Source organism: Rhinatrema bivittatum, chromosome 7 (assembly GCF_901001135.1).
Source record: "Rhinatrema bivittatum chromosome 7, aRhiBiv1.1, whole genome shotgun sequence".
NCBI lineage: Eukaryota > Metazoa > Chordata > Amphibia > Gymnophiona > Rhinatrematidae > Rhinatrema > Rhinatrema bivittatum.
Window position 1 is genome coordinate 123,244,988 of NC_042621.1, and position 19,090 is coordinate 123,264,077.

At 43.7% G+C, this 19,090-nt stretch overlaps 1 protein-coding gene across 3 annotated transcripts in view; it reads right to left on the bottom strand.

Moving 5' to 3' along the window:
• SEC31B (SEC31 homolog B, COPII coat complex component) overlaps positions 1-19,090 on the bottom strand; it is a 319,647-nt gene that overhangs the window by 13,338 nt on the left and 287,219 nt on the right. For all 3 annotated transcript variants that reach the window (XM_029609056.1, XM_029609055.1, XM_029609057.1), the window contains one exon: positions 8,363-8,494. In XM_029609056.1, coding sequence (XP_029464916.1) covers positions 8,363-8,494 — 132 coding nt within the window. The remainder of the gene's footprint in view (positions 1-8,362; positions 8,495-19,090) is intronic.

Below are 19,090 nucleotides of genomic sequence, written 5' to 3' on the forward strand. Positions count from 1 at the left end.
CTGAAGCAAATGCCACGGGGTACTTTAGCAAATATGAAGCCACAAATTCAAAGGAGGCTTCTCACCTGTGGTCACAAGACACTGTAGGTGGCTTAATGGAAGGCTTCAAATGAAGAAAGCTCCATGTAAATCTTACAACGTAATGTTGTACAGAGACAGGTCTTCCGTCTCTATGGTAAAGCCAGTTGCAGAGAGATGTAGCCTAAAAGAGGGCTTGATTTATTAAGGCTTTTCTCCTATTCTATGCTTAGTAAATGACCCCCAGAGTTTGTTTCAAGTTCAGCCTTTAAGTATGTAGTTAATATCTTCAGGTGGAAACCTGTTCGTCTGTGGAGGAGAGGATTCCAAAGAGGTCAGGAAAATATTCCTCTTCAGAACTAATCTTTTCTGACCTTTAAGGGGAACTTCAAGGCAGCTTAAACTCTCTCAATAAATCCAGGAACTAACATCCAAGCTTGAGTTGGCAGCCTTTCAGTGCCAACATTCAACTCCTGGGGTTGGTCATTTCTGAGAGGTTGGAAAAACTTTTCTCTTTGAATCCATCAGGTTCTGACTTTGTGTACTTTGTACTAAGAGCTAGGGATGTGCAGCCAGAAAATATTCATTTTTTTTGTTTTATTTTTATATTTGTTTTATTCATTTTCACATTAGTGCGCACTAAATATAAAAACAAAATAAAATGAATACACAGCGTCAAGAATGGTGAATAAAACAGAGAATGTCATAATGCTTCTGTCTCACTCTATGGTAAGACCGCACCTTGAGTACTGTGTGCAATTCTGGTCACTGCATCTCAAAAAAGATATAGTTGCTCTAGAGAAAGATTTCAGAGAAGAGTGACCAAAATGATAAAGGGGATGGAACGTCTTCCATATGAGAAAAGGCTCAAGAGATTAGGACTTTTCAGCTTGGAGAAGAGATGGCAGGGGGGATATGATAGAGGTCTATAAAATCATGAGAGATCTAGAAAGGGTAAATGCGAATCAGTTATTTACTCTTTCAGATAAAAGGACTAGAGGGCACTCCCTGAAGTTAGAAAGTAATACATTTAAAATAAATCTGAGAAAATAATTTTTCACTCACACAATTAAGCTCTGGAATTTGGTGCTGGAAGATGTGGTAAGGACAGTTAGTGTCGCCGGGTTTAAAAAAAGGTTTGGATAAATTCCTGGAAAAGAAGTCTATAAACGTCTATTAATCAAGTTGACTTAGGGAATAGCCACTGCTATTACTGGCATTAGCAGCATGAGATCTATTTAATGTTTGGGTACTTGCCAGGTTCTTATGGCCTGGATTGGCCACTGTTGGAAACAGGATGCTGGACTTTATGGACCCTCAGTCTGACCCAGTTTGGCAACCTCCTATGTTCTTAAGATGCTTGGCAACAAAGGGAAGGAAGAAGCAGCCAGGTTGCTCAGCAATGTGACAGGAATTGAGCTAGCTGACACCTGCTGTTTAGTATTACACATGCTTAACAGCTGTTTCTGCAATTGTCCTCAAAAGTTCCTTCTTAAAAAGCATGGAGCCAAAAATTAAATGGACCTTAGGAGGTGGACTGATCTTCCCTGTAGTCTCTTTAGGGATGCTGAATGCCTGAAGTGTAACTTAAGAGGCTGTAACAGAGAATGCCCTGGATGGGAGGCAGAACTTATCTCCAGACAGAGACACTTTGTAGGTTGCAGTGCAGCTTCCAAGATCCCAGTGCTTCAGCTACTTCAGTCAAACCTCAATAACATGACCCCTTAGCTCCACAAAGAAGTTTCCAGATATGATTTGAACCATGAAAGAACAATGTCAGATAGTCAGAAGTGGTTTCGAAGACTGGTGAAATGTCCAGTAATATCAATATATACCGTGGTCTGCCATCAAAGCCTCATTCTGATAGTTTCCACACTTGATAACAGCAATGCTTCATTGCTGAAGTGCTTCCTGAAGCCAAACTGCTGTTGGTCTAGGACACAGACTTCATCAATATAGTCAGCCAATTGGTTTAATACAACAGTATCAATTACTTTTGAGAGAAATGGAAGAGATGATATTGACCAATAGTTTGCAAGGACATTTAGGTCAACAGAAAGGTATTTATTTTTTTGCTGTGGGTAGACTGAGGCACACTTTAAAGAAGTTGGTAAAACATCTTATGTAAGAAAACAATTCACAATAGTAGTGACAAAAGGAGTTATGCCTCTCTGATGGCTTTTAAGCGTGCTGAAAAACAGGGATTTAGGGGGCAAGATGAGATGTTCATCTTCTTAATAATCTGAATGATCTCAGTACACGAGACAGGGAGAAATGATCCCATTCGCTTCACCCAAATTTAGGCTGACTAGCCAGATACATTACATGAACAGGTCCAAATTGACTGCATATCCCCTCAGTTTTTTCAAGAAAAAGGTGGCATAATCATCACAAAATATAGACAGCATGGGCCTACTGCTCACCTGGACAGAGTGGCAAGTAAGGTGTTGAACAGTTCTAAATAAAGCCTCTGGATTACCTCTTGTATGATGTGCTTTATCTGAATAGTATGCTTTCTTTTAGCCTTATTGACCCGGCTCTGTAATTATGCAAGGAAGATATATATCTTTCTTTATTGACAACAGCCTGATTTTTACATGATGTTAGGAATTGGAGAATACAGGTACAGCAGATCTCCTCCAATCCCGGGAAAAGGCATCCAAGTCTAGTGTGCCTTATGTCCCCTTTCCCGGAACAGAAAAACAGGATCTTCCTCTTCTGGGGAGATGCAACCGCGTGTGCTCCACTCATGGAATTTCTGATTTGCTAGAATCCCTCTCCCCTGTCCAGGGATCATTCATAGGGTTCCAAGAGCAGACTCAATCTGTCCACTAGGACATTTTCTTTACTTGCCAGATAAGTGGCTCTGAGGATCATCCCTTGAGAGATGGTCCAGTCACACATCTGGACAGTGTCATGATACACAAGGTACAATCCTGTGCCTCCTTACTTGATGTAAAACACTGCTACTAGATTGTCCATCTGGACCAAGATCACTGTTGGCCAATTGATTTCTGAAAGCTTTCCGAACATATCAAAGTGCCCTTAGGCTCTAGGAAGTTTTTCTGATGTTTTTCCTGAGCAGACTAAAGGCCTTGAATGCAGACCACCTCTACATCCCCGGGTGCACATATTTGTGATCAGGACAATTTAGATTGGAGGAATTTGGAAAGGAATGTCTCATCAGATTGGAATTGTCTCACCACCAGGACAAGGAGTCCTTGAGCAGCTGCATGATGCAGATGCTCTCTGGAAGATCCCAAGTGGCTTGCAATCACTATGACCTGAGAGTCCATTGGGCTCTCCTCTTATGGAGACATGCCAAGTGAGTAACATGGATTGTTTATGCCATGAGGCCCAACCACCTCATGTCCCATACTGATGTCTGCTGACTCACTTGGATCCTTTCCAATGCGATATCAAAGTGATAACCCTCTGTTTTGGAAGGAAGACTTTTGCGAGATGTATGTATAGCAAATGGCACTTGAAGTAGTTGATGATGAACCCTAGTAACGCCAACACAAAGATGGTTTTGCATGGAGATGTGCTCTTGACCAGCCAAACATTCAGGTAGGGGAACACATGTACTCCAGTTTGTATAGATGCACCACCATGGCTAGACATTTTGTAAAGACTCGTGGGGCTGACAATAGGCAGAATGTGTTATTAGATATAATGGTCCCCTACTACAAATCTGTGATATTTTCTGTGACTTTAAAATCTCTGTGGGTGTAAACATCCTTGAGGTCTCCTTTTTGTAAAATAGAAATTAAAATGCCCAAGGAAACTATCTTGAACTTTTCTCTTTTAAGAAACTTTTCAAGGCCCTTAGGTCTAGGATAGGATGGTGCCCGTGTTTTCTTTGGAATCAGGATGTACTTGGAGTAAAATTCCTACTCTCTTTCTCTTGGTAGAACAGGCTTGACTGAATTGGTGTCCAAAAGGGAGGAGAGCTCCTTCTGAAGCAATTCCTCATATGGAGATTTCTCCACCCTGTGTCTGAAGGCCAATTTGAGGGATGCCCAATAGATTTAATCTGTACCTTTTTTTTTTTTTTTATTATATGTGGAGGACCCATTTGTCATGGGCCAACGGATTACCTAAAACCTCATCCTGGTCCTCTGACACGGGTACTGGGATCTGGGCTATGCTCTCTGCAATCCAGTCAAAACTCCATTCCAGGTTTTGGTTGGGTGCCGGTGTGGCTTTGCGGCCCCTCTATTGCATCCAGGGGGCATGAGAGGCTTGTTGTGCATAAGACCAAGGGAGTGGAGGATATGCTTCCTTGGCTCCATACTCAGATACCTCCTGACAGAGGAGGGCGGATCTGGATTGGCTGTGGAGAGCTGCTGAAACATAGCACAATGTTCATGGATCTGTGCCACCGCTTCCTTCACTCTGTCTCTGAAGAGTTTCTTGCTAGTTTATAGCATGTCAAGGAGTTTTTTTCGGGACCTCAGACTGGAGGTTGGAAGCCTGTAGCCAGGCAAGTCTGCAGACACCAATCCTCACAGCAAAGACTCTTGATGCTGTCTTGAAAACTGAGCAAAGGTTGACCGGATCATGTGTTTTCTACACTCCATTCCTTTCTCCACCAGTGACTGTAGGTCACTGCTCTACTTCTGAAGTCTATAAAGAGTTGATAAGATGCTATACAGGCATTGAGCATACCTTCCTGAAACACAGTTCTTCCAAGAATATCCAGGGTTCTGGAATCCTGCCTTATGGACACAAAGAAATGGGTTCTAATCCTCTTGGCTCTCTCAGTGGATTCAACTACCACAGATTAGTGTGGTAGCTGCCTTTTTAAAAATCCTGGAACCTTCTGGACAAGATAAATGGCTTATGCCTTCTTGTTTATGGGAGCTAAGGCGGGGTGGTTTTTCTGCATTCTCATCCATACCTCCTGAAGGATTTTGTGTGCTGGAACTGTTGCAATCTCCTTAGGAGGCTTAACAAATGAGAATGTCCAGCATCTTGTTTCTGGTCTCATCCTCCAACACAAGAAATGGAATAGCCTCTGCCAATCTCTGCACAAATTTGGCAAAGGAGAGTGCCTCTGTAAGGGACTTCATTCTCTCTGGTGCAGGAAAGGGGTTGGAGGGGAGACCTGTTGATTCCTCTTCCTCAGAGGCATCTCCAGTTCTAGCTGCACCCCCAGGAGTACTCTGAGACATAACCCAACTAGTATGCCAGTAGCGAAGACTCAGTTCCCATCCTGTTGACAAGGACTCAGAGAGGGGAACACTTGTCTGTTGGGGCCTGGAATTCAAGAAACTCCTGCATCTCAGGGAATATTCCTCTCCCAATGGGTTGGAGATCACTATTGGGCAACCATCATTGACATTAATTCCACTCTACAAACCAGTATCGGTACAGAGCCAGCTGCAAGGACTTGAGCAGTTGCTGGACATCAGCCTAAATCAATATTGATGCGCTCAATGCTAGGGCATTGCTTCACATTGCCTTGTCCAAGGCCTGCTGGATCTTCTTGTCCAGCTTCTCCTCAAAGATGACCAAAGCCAACACCGACAAACAGGAGGGGTGGCCACATCGTCCTGGGAAGGCAGAGGTATTAATGGTAGACACCTGGACCCATGAATACATAAGATTTACCATACTGGGTCAGACCAAAGGTCCATCAAGTCTGGTATCCAGTTTCCAATAGCAGCCAATTCAGGTCACAAGTAATTGGAAGGATCCCAAGGGGTAGATAGATTACATGTTCATCATCACAGAGATAAGTGGATTTATACAACCCCATCTTAATAATTGTTTATGGATTTTTCTTCCAGAAGCTTGTCTAAACCTTTTTTAAACATAGCTACACTAAAAGCTTTCACCATATCCTCTGGCAAAAAAATTCCAGCGCTTAATGATGCGTTGAGTAAAAAAAAAAAACACACTGATTAGTTTTAAATGTATCAATTAGTAACTTCATTGTGTGTCCCCTAGTCTTTGTACTTTTTGAAAGAGTAAACAGCTGATGTTTACTCGTTCCAATCTACTCATTTTATAAACCTTTATCATACCTCCCCCTCAGCTGTCTCTTCTCCAAAATGAAGAGTCCTAACCTCTTTAGCCTGTCCTCAGGGGAATCATTCCAACCCCTTTATCATCTCCAACAAATAACTTCAGAAGATTCATGTCTCCAACTGGAATGTCCCCACTCCCGGCATCATGCTCTAACAGACACATGCTGATGCTTCTTTGCCTTCACTCGATGCTCGTCATCGAAACTCCTCCATGCAGGAACCGAAGAGGTAGAGCCCTTTGCTTTCTTTAGGTAGGAGGAGACAGATGACAGCCTGTCTCTGTGCTCCTTCGTAATGCTTGAAGTTGAGAGGTTAAAAGATGCTCCTCCCCTCACCATGTTCATGCATCACCAACATCTGGTGCAGCTTTTGGGTCCCATTGACGTTGATACCTCTCATACAAATTCCGATGGGCCAGTTTTAGGGTTCCCCAAATGCTTTTCCATAAGTTTCAACCATTACAGGTGCTCTCTAGGCATCACACTCACACAGCACCATCACCCCGAGATGTTATGCAATGCTGCAAGGCACAATACATGTCTACAATGCGGATCCATGATAGATATAACCCTGTCACATCAAGAATATAGTTTAGTTTGCCATGGGCAGACAAAAAAAAAAATCAACATAGCAAAATCAAATGATCAATGACTGTGAGCAATCTATGAACCTCAGTGCACTGCGCAGGTGTGATGACAAAAGAAAACACAAATGACAAAAAAAACCTAAGATATCATGGGGCCCCTTGACCGATTCCTGCTCAATTCAGAACTGGTATATTTCCTAAGGCGGCAACTGGTGGGCTTTACAGAAGAGAGGAAACTGAAAGGGCATGGATGTGTGGTATAATGGCGTGCTGCACAGATACTCTGAGAAACAGTCATAGCTTTAGAAACTCTGAGATATTGAGGTCCATATTCAGAAGCATTTAGGCAGATAACACAGAAGTTATACAGTTAAAAAGATATTTGGGCACTTATCTGGATAAATTTTAGTTAGATAACATTATCTAGCTAAAACTTTGGCCAGATAAGTCATAGGCATTCCAGGGGTGTAACTGGGAAGAGATGCACTGGCTGGATAAGTTATCCAGCTAAGTTATCCAGCTAACTATAGAAAAACTCTAAATAAATAAATAAAATAAAATCCGATATTGTTAGCTGGATTAAGTATACAACTAACTCTGATTGGCCCATACACCTGCCCTAAAGTTAACCAGATAAACCTATCCGGCTAACTTTAAGATAGTCTGATATATTCAGCAGTGCGGCCGCACCACTGAATATGTAGACTAACAGCTCGATCCAGTAAAGTCCGTGGGAGAGCGGACTAACGCCCGCTCTCCCGGCGCGCGCACCGGCCCCTCGCCGGTGCGCGCGATCCAGTATTTAAATTAGGCGATGCGGTGCAAACGAGGAAAAAGAGGCGCTAGGGACACTAGCGCGTCCCTAGCGCCTCCTTTTGGCCTGGAGCGGCGGCTGTCAGCGGGTTTGACAGCCGACGCTCAATTTTGCCGGCGTCGGTTCTCGAGCCCGCTGACAGCCACGGGCTCGGAAACCGGACGCCGGCAAAATTGAGCGTCCGGTTTTCGGCCCGACAGCCGCGGGCCGAATTCAAAAATTTTTTTTTTTTTTTTTTACTTTTTTTTTTACTTTTGGGGACCTCCAACTTAATATCGCTATGATATTAAGTCGGAGGGTGCACAGAAAAGCAGTTTTTACTGCTTTTCTGTGCACTTCCCTGGCGCCGGAAGAAATTAGCGCCGACCTTTGGGCGGCGCTAATTTCTTAGAGTAAAATGTGCGGCTTGGCTGCACATTTTACTTACTGGATTGCTCAGGAATACCTAATAGGGCCATCAACATGCATTTGCATGTTGAGGGCGCTATTAGGTGCCGCGGGTGGGCCGCGTGTTTTCCTCCCCTTACTGAATAAGGGGTAAGGGAAAACACGCGTCCAGAGCAGGGTGACAGTGCGCTCCGACGGAGCACACTTTACTGGATCGACCTGTAAGTTAGCCAGTAAGTTTACCCAGCTAACTAGCCGAGCTGCACAGCGGATGAATATGAACATCAGTTCTTGGCATGGCTCCATCAGATGTTATTACCCACTTGTAAGGACTGCTATCTTGCTTGTTTTCGGAGAACTCATCTCCCCATTATCTTTTGGGTACTTTCTGCAAGTGACCTGGACTGGTCACTTGTCAGGCACAAGGTCCAGTTTTGTATTTAAGCTGCCCGATACACTGCATTGTATTTCCTACGTCCTGATGATTTGACCCTATTATTTTCATTAATTGGATATGCTCACCTCTTTGGGTGCCCCTGGGGGCACTTGAATAGAATCCTGGGAGATAGCTGTCTTGGGTAGGAGGGTCACAGGCTGTACAGGAAGATTCATTACTGGAACAGTGATTGGAACCAGAGGAGTGTGGTCTAGCATCTAGATAAGAAGACAGAAAATGCTTTATAAGCTTTTTGAGGTTCAGAAACTTGACCAAGAAGATGGAGTAGCAGCCTAGTGGTTAGAGCAGTGGGGTACAAACCAGGAAAATCAGGGTTCAAATCTCAATACTACTCCTTGTGACCTTGGGCAAATTACTTTATCCTCTGTTGCATCAGGTACAAACTTAATGGGAGATTCATCAAGTTGCGTTAGAGCTCCAACACGCATTAAACAGCGTATATCGCGTGATAGAGAACTATCATTGCGATAAATCAATATTTAGCAAGTTTCTGCCCTGGTACCCTCCCCTATTACAATTACCTTCTTTGCGTGCGATTTGCATACATGAATAATGCAAATGCATGCAAAGCTGGTTATTAATAAGCACTTTTATGTTAATATTTTATTGCAGCCGACTGAGAAAGCGGTCAGCTGCGATGAAACACCACCCCCTATTTCAAACACAGTAAATGTGAGGCAGGAGCCCCAGGACCTAACTGAGTCTCCCACTTCACATTTCAAGTGCCAGCAAAAAAAAAAAATTCCCCAGCTCAAGAAAAGGTTGAGCAGGGGTCAGAGCTGGCCCCTGGTTCAACCAGGGCTGCCACTTGAGGTGGCCCACACTACCCCAAAGTAAAAAAAAAAAAAAAAAAAGACAAAGTTGCTCGTGCAGCCCCCCCCCCCACCCCACAAGGTAAAAGCATTCATTGGGATTCAAGGGTCCCCACCTCCCCTCCAAAGGCAAATAAATAAATGCCCTGGCCCGGTCCTTCCTCTTCACATGTAGCAACATACCTAATTGGGTGTTCAGGGGTTCTATCCCCATACAAAATGGTGACATTGCAAAAAAGGGGTTCTGACCCCTCCCCCCCCAGGCAGACTCCCCCCTCCAACTTTTAAAATCCATAACAAGTCCCGCAATGTGGCCGGGGTGCCCCCTCACACACACAGGCCCAGTTGGTGAACCTGACCTTGAGCTATGTGGGTTGGGTCCAATCCCCAGACCTTGCCCCAGTCACATGAATTTTAAAGTTTGGGGAGGGGGTATAGCTGGAATTCCTCTTTTGCAATGTCACCACATTGGGGAGGGTAGGGAGGTGGTACTCCTGAACTGCCAATTAGGTTTTTTGTTGCATATAAAGGGGGCGAATGATAGGGGTCTGGGTTCAGAAATATTTTATTTAAACACCTCTGGGGGAGAACCCCTCTATTCCAATGAATGCTTTTACCTTGGGGGGGGGGGGGGGGGGAGAGCATTGCTGCACAGGCAATTTTGTTTATTTTTTTTATTTTTTTCTTACTTTTGGCCTGTTGGGGTTGCCTCAAGTGGCGGCTCCCAAGTTGAGCTGGGAGCCAGCCCTGAACCCTGCTCGAGCTGGGGCCGCTAGCCGCGTTGTTTTGTCTTGCGGTGTTTGGCTGTGACACAAAAGAGAGCACCACACAGCTGCAATGTTTTTTTCAGGGTAGGGGCCCCACTATCACAGTGACTCCCCCCACAGTAGTGGGACTCCTTCTGTGAAACTATATTGTGGTTTACTGGCTCTGTAAGCCGCTGGGGATAGGGACATAAATACAGTACCTGAATGTGATCTGCTTTGAAATGCTGAGAAGCACAATATATATAAAATAAATAAAATAAAACCAAACAGATTTAAAGACATTTGGATCAGCATGAGAGAATCCTCTAGTCAAAATTTCAAGCCTATATCAAATCTGATACCACAAACCCCCCAAAATTCAGAAGTCTTCTAAAATCACAAAAGTCTAGGCCCAATATCCAGCTGGCAGATACTGGATAAGTCACTTATCTAGCTATCTCTTAGCAGGAGAACTTTGTGGGCAGAATGGGATGACACTATTTGGCCGGATAACTTATCCAGCTAAGTAGGGATATTTAGACTTAGCCAGAGAAGTTGTCATCAATAGCATGTCTAAACTTAGACAGCTCCTACTGTGGATATTTGCAGTCCAAGAAAGTACATCACTGCCTATACCATGGCTTTTTAGTTTTCTTAGAAGGCTCTCATGAGGGACTTTGTCAAACGCCTTCTGAAAATCCAAATACACTACATCTACCGGTTCACCTTTATCCAGATGTTTATTAACCCCTTCAAAAAAATCTAGCAGATTTCTGAGAAAAGTCTTCCCTTATGTAAATCCATGCTGACTGTGTCTCATTAAACCATGTCTATCAATGTATTTTGTGATTTTGTCTTTAGAATAGTTTCCACTATTTTCCCAGCACTGAAGTCAGGCTCACTGGTCTATAATTTTGTTCAATTTATCTGAATCATCACCTTTGAAAACCGGTATCACCCCAACATCCTCATTAGTAAATACGGAAGCAAAGAATTAATTTAGTCTTTCCGTGATGGCCATATCTTCCCTAAGTACTCTTTGAACCCCTTGATCATCTAATGGTCCAACTGACTCACTTGCAGGTTTCCTGCTTTGAATATATTTTTTAAAGTTTTTATTATGAGTTTTTGCCTCTACGGCCAACTTCATTTCAAATTCTCTCTTAGTCTGTTTTATCAATGTTTTACATTTAACTTGACAATGCTTTTGCTTTTTCCTATTTTCTTCAGATGGATCCTTCTTCCAATTTTTGAAGGAAGTTTTTTGGCTAAAATGATAAATTACCTGCCCCAGTAGTTTCCTCCTGCTCTTTTAGTTTCTAGCTCCACTACCCAGAGTTTTGTTTTCCTCTATTTTATAACCTCAAAGCTAGCCAAGCTTGGCACTGGGCCTCAGACCGCAGCTCTCTCTGGAGCCTGGTATGCATTCACTCCAAGTCTAGCCAGTAGATGTCACTATTATACATTTTAGAGTGAGATGCATACCATACCACGATCCCTCGCAACACTGTTTCGTTTGAACATTTTTTGCAAGAAGATCTATTTGAGAAAGTGGAGACAACAGAGTAGTCTGGATGGATGGCATATGGCTTTTCAGATATATAGATGTTCTACAATTATACTGATTTGAGAACTGGATCTCCACTATATGGATGATTGAATTAACACCAATGAAGAATATTTCACCTCTGTGAGAGCATTTTTTATAATTGACTAAGACAAGAATCCCACAATTTAGAGGGACTTTTGAAAGGTGAACATTGCATGTCTACAGACATCATTACAAGTTAAGTGATTTCACCAAGGTTTTTCTGCCTCATTACAATTCAGAGTATTTAGATTATACAATTTGAAACACTTGATTGATTTTGTTCTTATAGTGTTTTTTGATATTGAAAATTTATAAGATTGTTGCAGATGGTGCTTCAAAATGTTGAGTAGAATTAAGCTGAGATTGTTATTAAATGTATGTGATGTATGTGAGTGATTATGAGAATGATGTTGCAGTATAGTGTAGAAGAGAGGCAGGTGTGTTAAATGCTTGGGTTTTAATTTTAATGTAATAAACGTTTTGAAGCAAGTTAACAAGTGAGATATGGAATATTTTAAATTTGTGCTTAAGATTGTACAATGTGTGATAAATTTTGAAGAGAATAATATTCAAGGATCATTGATATATAATTGTTTGTAACATTATACTGTTCTAGTTTTGGTTGGTTGTTTTGGACTATTAAACAATGGTCAAAATGTTCCTCCCCAGGGCCTGTGAATGTTGCCTCTGACAGCATTCATGTGGGAATGAGCAGTGATTCCCACAGGCCTGGAAACAAAACTAATCTGACTCCAGCCTCTCTTAAAACAATCTTTATTCACAGTTTCAATCATATACACCACAAGTGGACTGCCTTAACCTTCAGACAGATTACTATCTACTCACAGTTTGTATCGCTTTGGCTCAGCTCAGGGTTTGGACAGTGTTATCTTACAGGAGCTGCCTTCCTCCTGGAGAACTGGGTCTGGTTATCCCCAACTGGATCCCAGCTCTTATTCCCCAGTCTTTTGTTATGCCCTCTGAGCCCCACTTACTCCGCAGGATCCCGCCCATACAGCATACTCTCCTTAAGGCATTTAAGTGGACCAGGCTTCTAGTCTGGTTCTACACAGGTAAACAGGAGATCACTAGGAGCACTCCTCCCCTCAGCTTGGACCCATCGGGCCAAGTATCCCTTCTCCTTCCTGGATCCCAACCTGGAGAGTCCAAGACCTCCCAGTCCCCTTTCTCAGGCTTCCCACCAGCTGCGCTTGGGAACAGTGACCTCATGATGTGCTCACCCCCATCTCTTTAGGTTACCCTCAAAAGTGTCATGACCACCATCCAAATGTGCTATTCACACAGTGCTCATCCTCAGTCCTTTAAGTCCTATTCTTGCTCCTGTTTCAAATTCCACCCCAATGGAGTTTTATGGACCGAATGTAGAACCACCAGTGCTGGTTCCTCCCTAACCAGCTGCGCTTGCTTCCTGGCATCTGATGTAGAGCCCTTCCTTGGCTCCTCTGTAGCCTCAGTTGCTGGAATCTCCACAGTCCATTCTCTGGGCTCTCCACGACTCTTCCTCAAGGTTCTCTGCAATCTCCTCGTCTGTAAACTCTGCAGCGCCACCCCTCTGGGCTCTCCGCAGTCTCCACCTTTGTATACTCTGGCCACTCTCCCACATTGGTTGGAGGCTCTTCCTCAGCCTCACTCACTGGGGTCTCCACAGCGCCACCCTCTGGGCTTGCCATGGCATCTCTCGCTTGCCTTTTTGTGCCCTCTCTCTTTCTGGGTTTCTCATGGGAGTTGTTTCTAGACTCCCGGTAGTGTTTGGGCACCTTACAAGGCCTTCCACTAGATCTCCTGTAGCACAGACTTCCAATTTTCCAATACTGCCCCCCTCCTGGGCAGTCTGTGTCACCCTTCCTAGGGCTCTCTGTGACCCCTTTCTCTCTCAGGGTTCTTCACAGCCCCTTTCGCTGGGCTTCTCAAGGGAGCAGCCTCTGGATTCCTGGTAGTGTTGGGGCACCCTACAGGGTATTCCTCAGGACCACGTGCAGCATCAATCTCAGACTGTTGCCCAACTCAGCCTGCTCGCCGGACCCCTCTGCCAGCCAGTCATCCAGTTCCTCTATGAACTGTTGGTACTCCTTGTCCAGCAGTCTAGGCATTCACTCTCTTGCCTGGCTTCTTGTGAGTGGGTCCCCTCATTAGATTACTCTGGCTGGCCTTTCAACAAAATCCCCCCTTTTTTTTTTAAAGCCCTCAGTCCTCATGCTAGTAATTTTCTTAGTCTATCAGTCAATCAATCTTTAGAAACAGGGCAGTTCCCACATCATCAGAAAAAAACTTCTCTCTTAACTATCATTAAAAATAAATCAAAAGATGCAACCAACCTCAGTAATCTCAGACCAATTGCTTCTCTAACCTCCTTAGCAAAACTCATTGAGTCTGTAGTCCTGCATCAACTTTCAGACTACTTATCAGAACATGACATTCTTCACGCAAATCAACACGGGTTCCTCTGAAACTCTCTTGTTAGCTTCTTTTGATACTTTATTCTGAGCTTTTGACTCCTATACTGATCATATTATAGTTTTTCTGGACATTTCCGCGGCCTTTGACACGGTTGACCATCAGATTCTTATTTCCGGGCTTGAATCCATAGGTATCTCAAACACAGTTTTACAGTGGTTCTCTTCTTTCCTTACAGGACATACTCAACAAGTTAACATTGACAATCATTCCTCTGATCCATATACAATTTCCTCAGGCGTCCCTCAGGGCTCATCACTGTCCCCCATCCTCTTTAATATCTCTGTTACCACTCTGTCATATTCTTTCTTCTCTAAACTTACAGTTTAAAATCTATGCTGATGATTTACAGTTCATGGTTCCATATAATACATCCTGGTCAGCTACTCTCTCTTTGGTTTCCTTATATTTAAAGACTATCAACACATGGCTTTCACACAATCACTTAAAATTAAATCCATCTAAAAGAGAAACAGTGCATCTCACTTCCATTTCAGAGTCTTCTATTGGTCCCCCTTCACATTTTCTGTTTAATGGTACATCTATTCCAATCTCTAGTTATGCAAAAAATTTAGGAGTAATTATTAATACAGATTTATCCATGAAGCAACATATTTCTTCAGTGACAAAAAATTCCTTCTACAAACTACAACTTCTAAAACGCCTTCGACCATTACTCTTTCTCCGTGATTTTCATACAGTTCTTCAATCTCTTATTTTCTCGGGTCTTGATTACTGTAATTCCCTCTATTTAGGTCTTCCTGATAATACCATCCATTCATTACAATTAGTTCAGAATGCCGCGGCACGTATCTTATTAGGTACTTCCATCAGAAATCACATCACTCCAGTTCTACAGGTTTATCATTGGTTACCAATAAAATTTAGAATACAATATAAAATCCTTACCATTATCCACTCCCTCATCTATAACTCCTCTTCTACTTGGCTCTGCTCTTTACTCCACATTTATAAACCCACCAGACATCTGAGATTCCGAACAAAAAACCTTTTGGATATCCCTTCATCTTGACTAGCAAGATTAGGCATTACAAGGAAAAGGGCTTTTTCAGTAGCAGGTCCCTCCCTTTGGAATGCATTACCTGATTCACTGCGATTACTATCTAACCCAATACACTTCATGAAATCCTTAAAAACATACTTGTTTCAGATTGATTGATGTAATTTTGAAAGCAAACACTAATTACTTCATATCAATAATTTCAATTCTGAAATTTCCCTTCCCATTAGCCTTTATATACATTTGGAAATTACCCCTTTTCCTCAAATTCCCCTTTCCCATACATACGCAGTGGCTAGAAGATGGAGAGCTTCACCCTTATCTTTTTGAAGGTATTATACAGAAATTTTGCGCTTGTTCTAACACTCTTTTTGATCTGTCTTTGATCCTGTCTTTCCTTTGTTCCTTCTCGTCCTTGTTTCTCTCTTATTTTCGCCCTGCCTCTTTTCCCGTTTCCTTCTTCCCCCCTCCCCCTTTTTTCCTTCCCTTTTCATTCCTTTTCCTTCCCCCCTTCCCTCCCCCTTTTTTTCCTTTTTCCCTTTCCCCCCCTCCCCCATTCACACAGGGTTCACTTACATGTTATCAGATTGTTTCTGTGCCTCAGACTGCTTTGTTGTTAGTTTTTTTGTTGCTTTTTACAGTGCCTTGTATATTTCTAACCTGTATATTTTTACCAATGTTACCATTGTGCCTGCCACACTGTACAATATTTGTATGGATTTTGTCTTTATAGAACTTTGGAATTCATCCCCCTGACGCATCCTGACGCGAAACACGGCCGTGTCGGGGCTTTGTATAACTACGTATTTACGTTTAGTATTTGAATTTCGTGCACTATTGGTGTGTGCATTTATTAAATTGTTTGTACTTCATTTATAGTGCTATTGTCCAGTTTAATTGATTGCCGCACATTCTTCTGTTGTGATTTACCTAAATGTGTGTGCCTTTAACTCCACCCTTTATGTATGCTTGCGCCAAATGGTAAATCATGCCATTTTGAATGGTAAGATTTTTGTGTAGAAGGTTTTTGAGACTCTACCAGTACCTGAGAACATCAGTGAGTTCATGATATGAGACTGACCTGTGAGAAGGCGAATTGGTTACTGGTGTCATAGATTGAGAAGTATGGGAAAGCATACTGGTCTCGGCCAGGACATGGGTCTGAGAACAGTGAACCCCGTCCCGGTGCAGCATAATAAGAGTGCTGGCTATGAGAGGCATCGAAAGAGACACATATAAGAGGCCTTTGTTGCAGGAAAGGCGTCCATGGGAACGCACTGGAGATATGTGTAGGGAGTAGAATCTGTCCACAGTATGGTTTGATTCAGACACAGAGGGAAAGTTCGGTTGACCTCAGCACTAGAAGATGTTCCTCACTACACATATAATCCAAGACCATCTGAGAGAATGGAAATTTATGTGGAGAAGGTCTGCTAGTGCATTCAGTATGTCTGTTAGATAAGTGGCCTGGGGATGCATGGAGTGAGCAAGGGCCAAGAGTAGAGCTGCACAGCTTCCTAGCAGAGCAGCCAAGACATTGTGTGTGCTTGTGTGTTGGAAATACCACAATGTCACTAAGCTGTCTGTCTGTATGCACAAAGGTTTGCTGCATAGGCAGTATTGTAAGGCATAAAGGCATAACTCATGGCTCAAAGCTCCAGGAAGTTAATGTGAAACTCTGCATGGAGCGGAAGAGACGCATATTGGATTGAGAAGATGTTAGTTTGAACTCTGCAACCCTGAGTAAATGCAAGTATGAGCAGGACCAGTCTAGGTTTTGGCTCTAGATCTGCACTGATAATTGAATTTCACTGAATCTTACTCATAGCAATTTTTTTGGGACCTATGAGTAAATGCATGGTGAAAAAATGCCATGGCCCAACAATGAAAGAATTGAGGGGCTGAGGTTATGGTGTATGCGCGCAGACACATATAGGAATTTGTCAGAATGTCTGTGCGGTTGTTGGACAGGAAGTCCGTTGTGACTGTGGTGTCCAGAAGTGTGCTATATGGGATTTATGGTAGTGAACAGCAATCCCAGGTAATAGATTTATAGTGAGTCATGAAGAAGGTAGAGCTCCTTGCTTGGGTTGACTGTTATGCAGCTGTCCATGCAAGGAAAAGCGTGAATGATGTTTTACTCCGTAGAGAAACAGCAGTCACTGTTAGTGATTTAATGAAATACCCAAGTTACCGAAGCTGGTGCAACCGGCAGAGCTTGGGATTGTAATATTGACGACTCACCATGAAGCACACAGAAAGAATAGAGGAGAGAGGCAACCTACTTACTGTGGTATGGAAGCATGATGACAAGAGATACCATTTTACTTACACCTTCTGAAGAAAGTTGATATTTCTGAGGTCCAGGATGGGCAGAGTGTAACTACTTTCTGTTCAAAGAAAGAATAGTGAAATTAAAACTCCCCCCCCTCTCTGCACTTTGTAGCATCTGGGGGACTGTACCCTGAACCTTGGTACAAAGTGGGATGGCCCACTCTGATATCCGGCAAGTTGAGAGACCAGGAGGTGTCCAACTGGCGGGGCTGACGTAATCAGGATATCATGTAAACTACCACGGGAGCGTGAGCGGTGAAAGTCGTACCCGCATTTCTGTGTGCTATACAAGAAAACGTCGAGATCTGTCACCAGGTCTCGAGGTGGACTTGCAATGGAGACAGTGTTTGCTGAATTTCGTGTTTAGCAGATCAGCGAATGCATCTGGAATTTCGGTCCTTAATTTGGAACCAGAAACCAGAGTATTAATCAGTACAGAGTCCCTTTGCTAACAACGGGAGGATGTCTGATGTAATCCCAAATGATTGGTAGAGAGGTTCTCTTGGTATTGTGTCTGACATAGCTGGCAATAGCGATATGTGACACTAATACGGTTCTTAGAAGGCCAGACGACCTAGAACCTTTCGAACCATATGGCCCGATTTAGAGAACAGGTCTCAATGGGATTGTCACTGAAGTGGGATTAAAGTACTTACCATCTGTCATGTATTGCAGAAGGACAAGCCGGCGAAGATTGATGGCTCCGTGGATTTCAGGCGTCATCGAGGGATAGCCTGAAGGATGTACATGTCCGACTCAACTCTGTAACCTGGTATGGTAGCGCAGGTACAGAGGAGACAGGCTGGGCGTGTCTGGCGCTACCACAGTAATTTGTCGAGGGTCAGAACCCCGCACCGGTATTGGTGTGGAACGCCTTGGGTACAGGGGAGCCATTATGACTCATGAACCCAGCTCGGGTACAAGGGAGCCATTATGATTTATGAACCCAGTCCTCTTTGCAGCAGCTTGATATATCGTGACGCCAGTGCAGAGTTCCGCGGACCTCGGTCCGGTTATTCTGGAGCACGGAGGACTGCCAGCATTGTGTGGAACAGTGGCGGTGGCAGTAGAAATGTTGCTCAGCCCGGGCATTCTCCAGCACCAAGTAGGATAGCTCCAGTATGCTGGATGGAGTCTATGGCAGATGGTCACCATGCCGGTGACAATGAGTGCCACTGGCCCGGTCTTTCCCCAGCGCTGAGGTGGACACCCTCACTGTCCTGGATGGTGAATGACAGACTGTCAGCATGCCTACACTGCTCCTGGCACTATGTAGTGTCATAGGCTGATACAGGGCTTTAGTAAAAAACCCCAAGCATGGAGCACTGTGTTTAGGCGAGGGCACTGCGTGTAGGTGCTATGTCAGTATTGATGGTATCGATGGCAGCATGGAGCGGCCTCGAGGGTATCTTCAAAAATATATATGAAAAAGTGTCGCTGGTCCGGGCAGAGCAATAACAATGACGGAGGCACCGATGGCATCGGTATAGGTATCGATGGCAATGATGTGGCATCGAAGGATCGATTAGACACCGATGGCATCAGGAAATTGATACCGGACTCGACGGAATCGATGGTCGCATCAATAGGAATGACGAGGCCACCGATAGAAATGACGTGGGCGTCGACGGCATCGATGGATTGAGACAGGCGCCGACAGCATCGGTGGCATGGCCACGGGTGTCGACGGCATTGATGGAAAAATCAGCGCCATGGATGAAAACATTGATGGCACTGAAAAAATCGATGCGGGGATCGATGGCATCGACGGACCACCGGGGGAAGGGTGTCGATGGTGTCGAAAATGTTGGGAT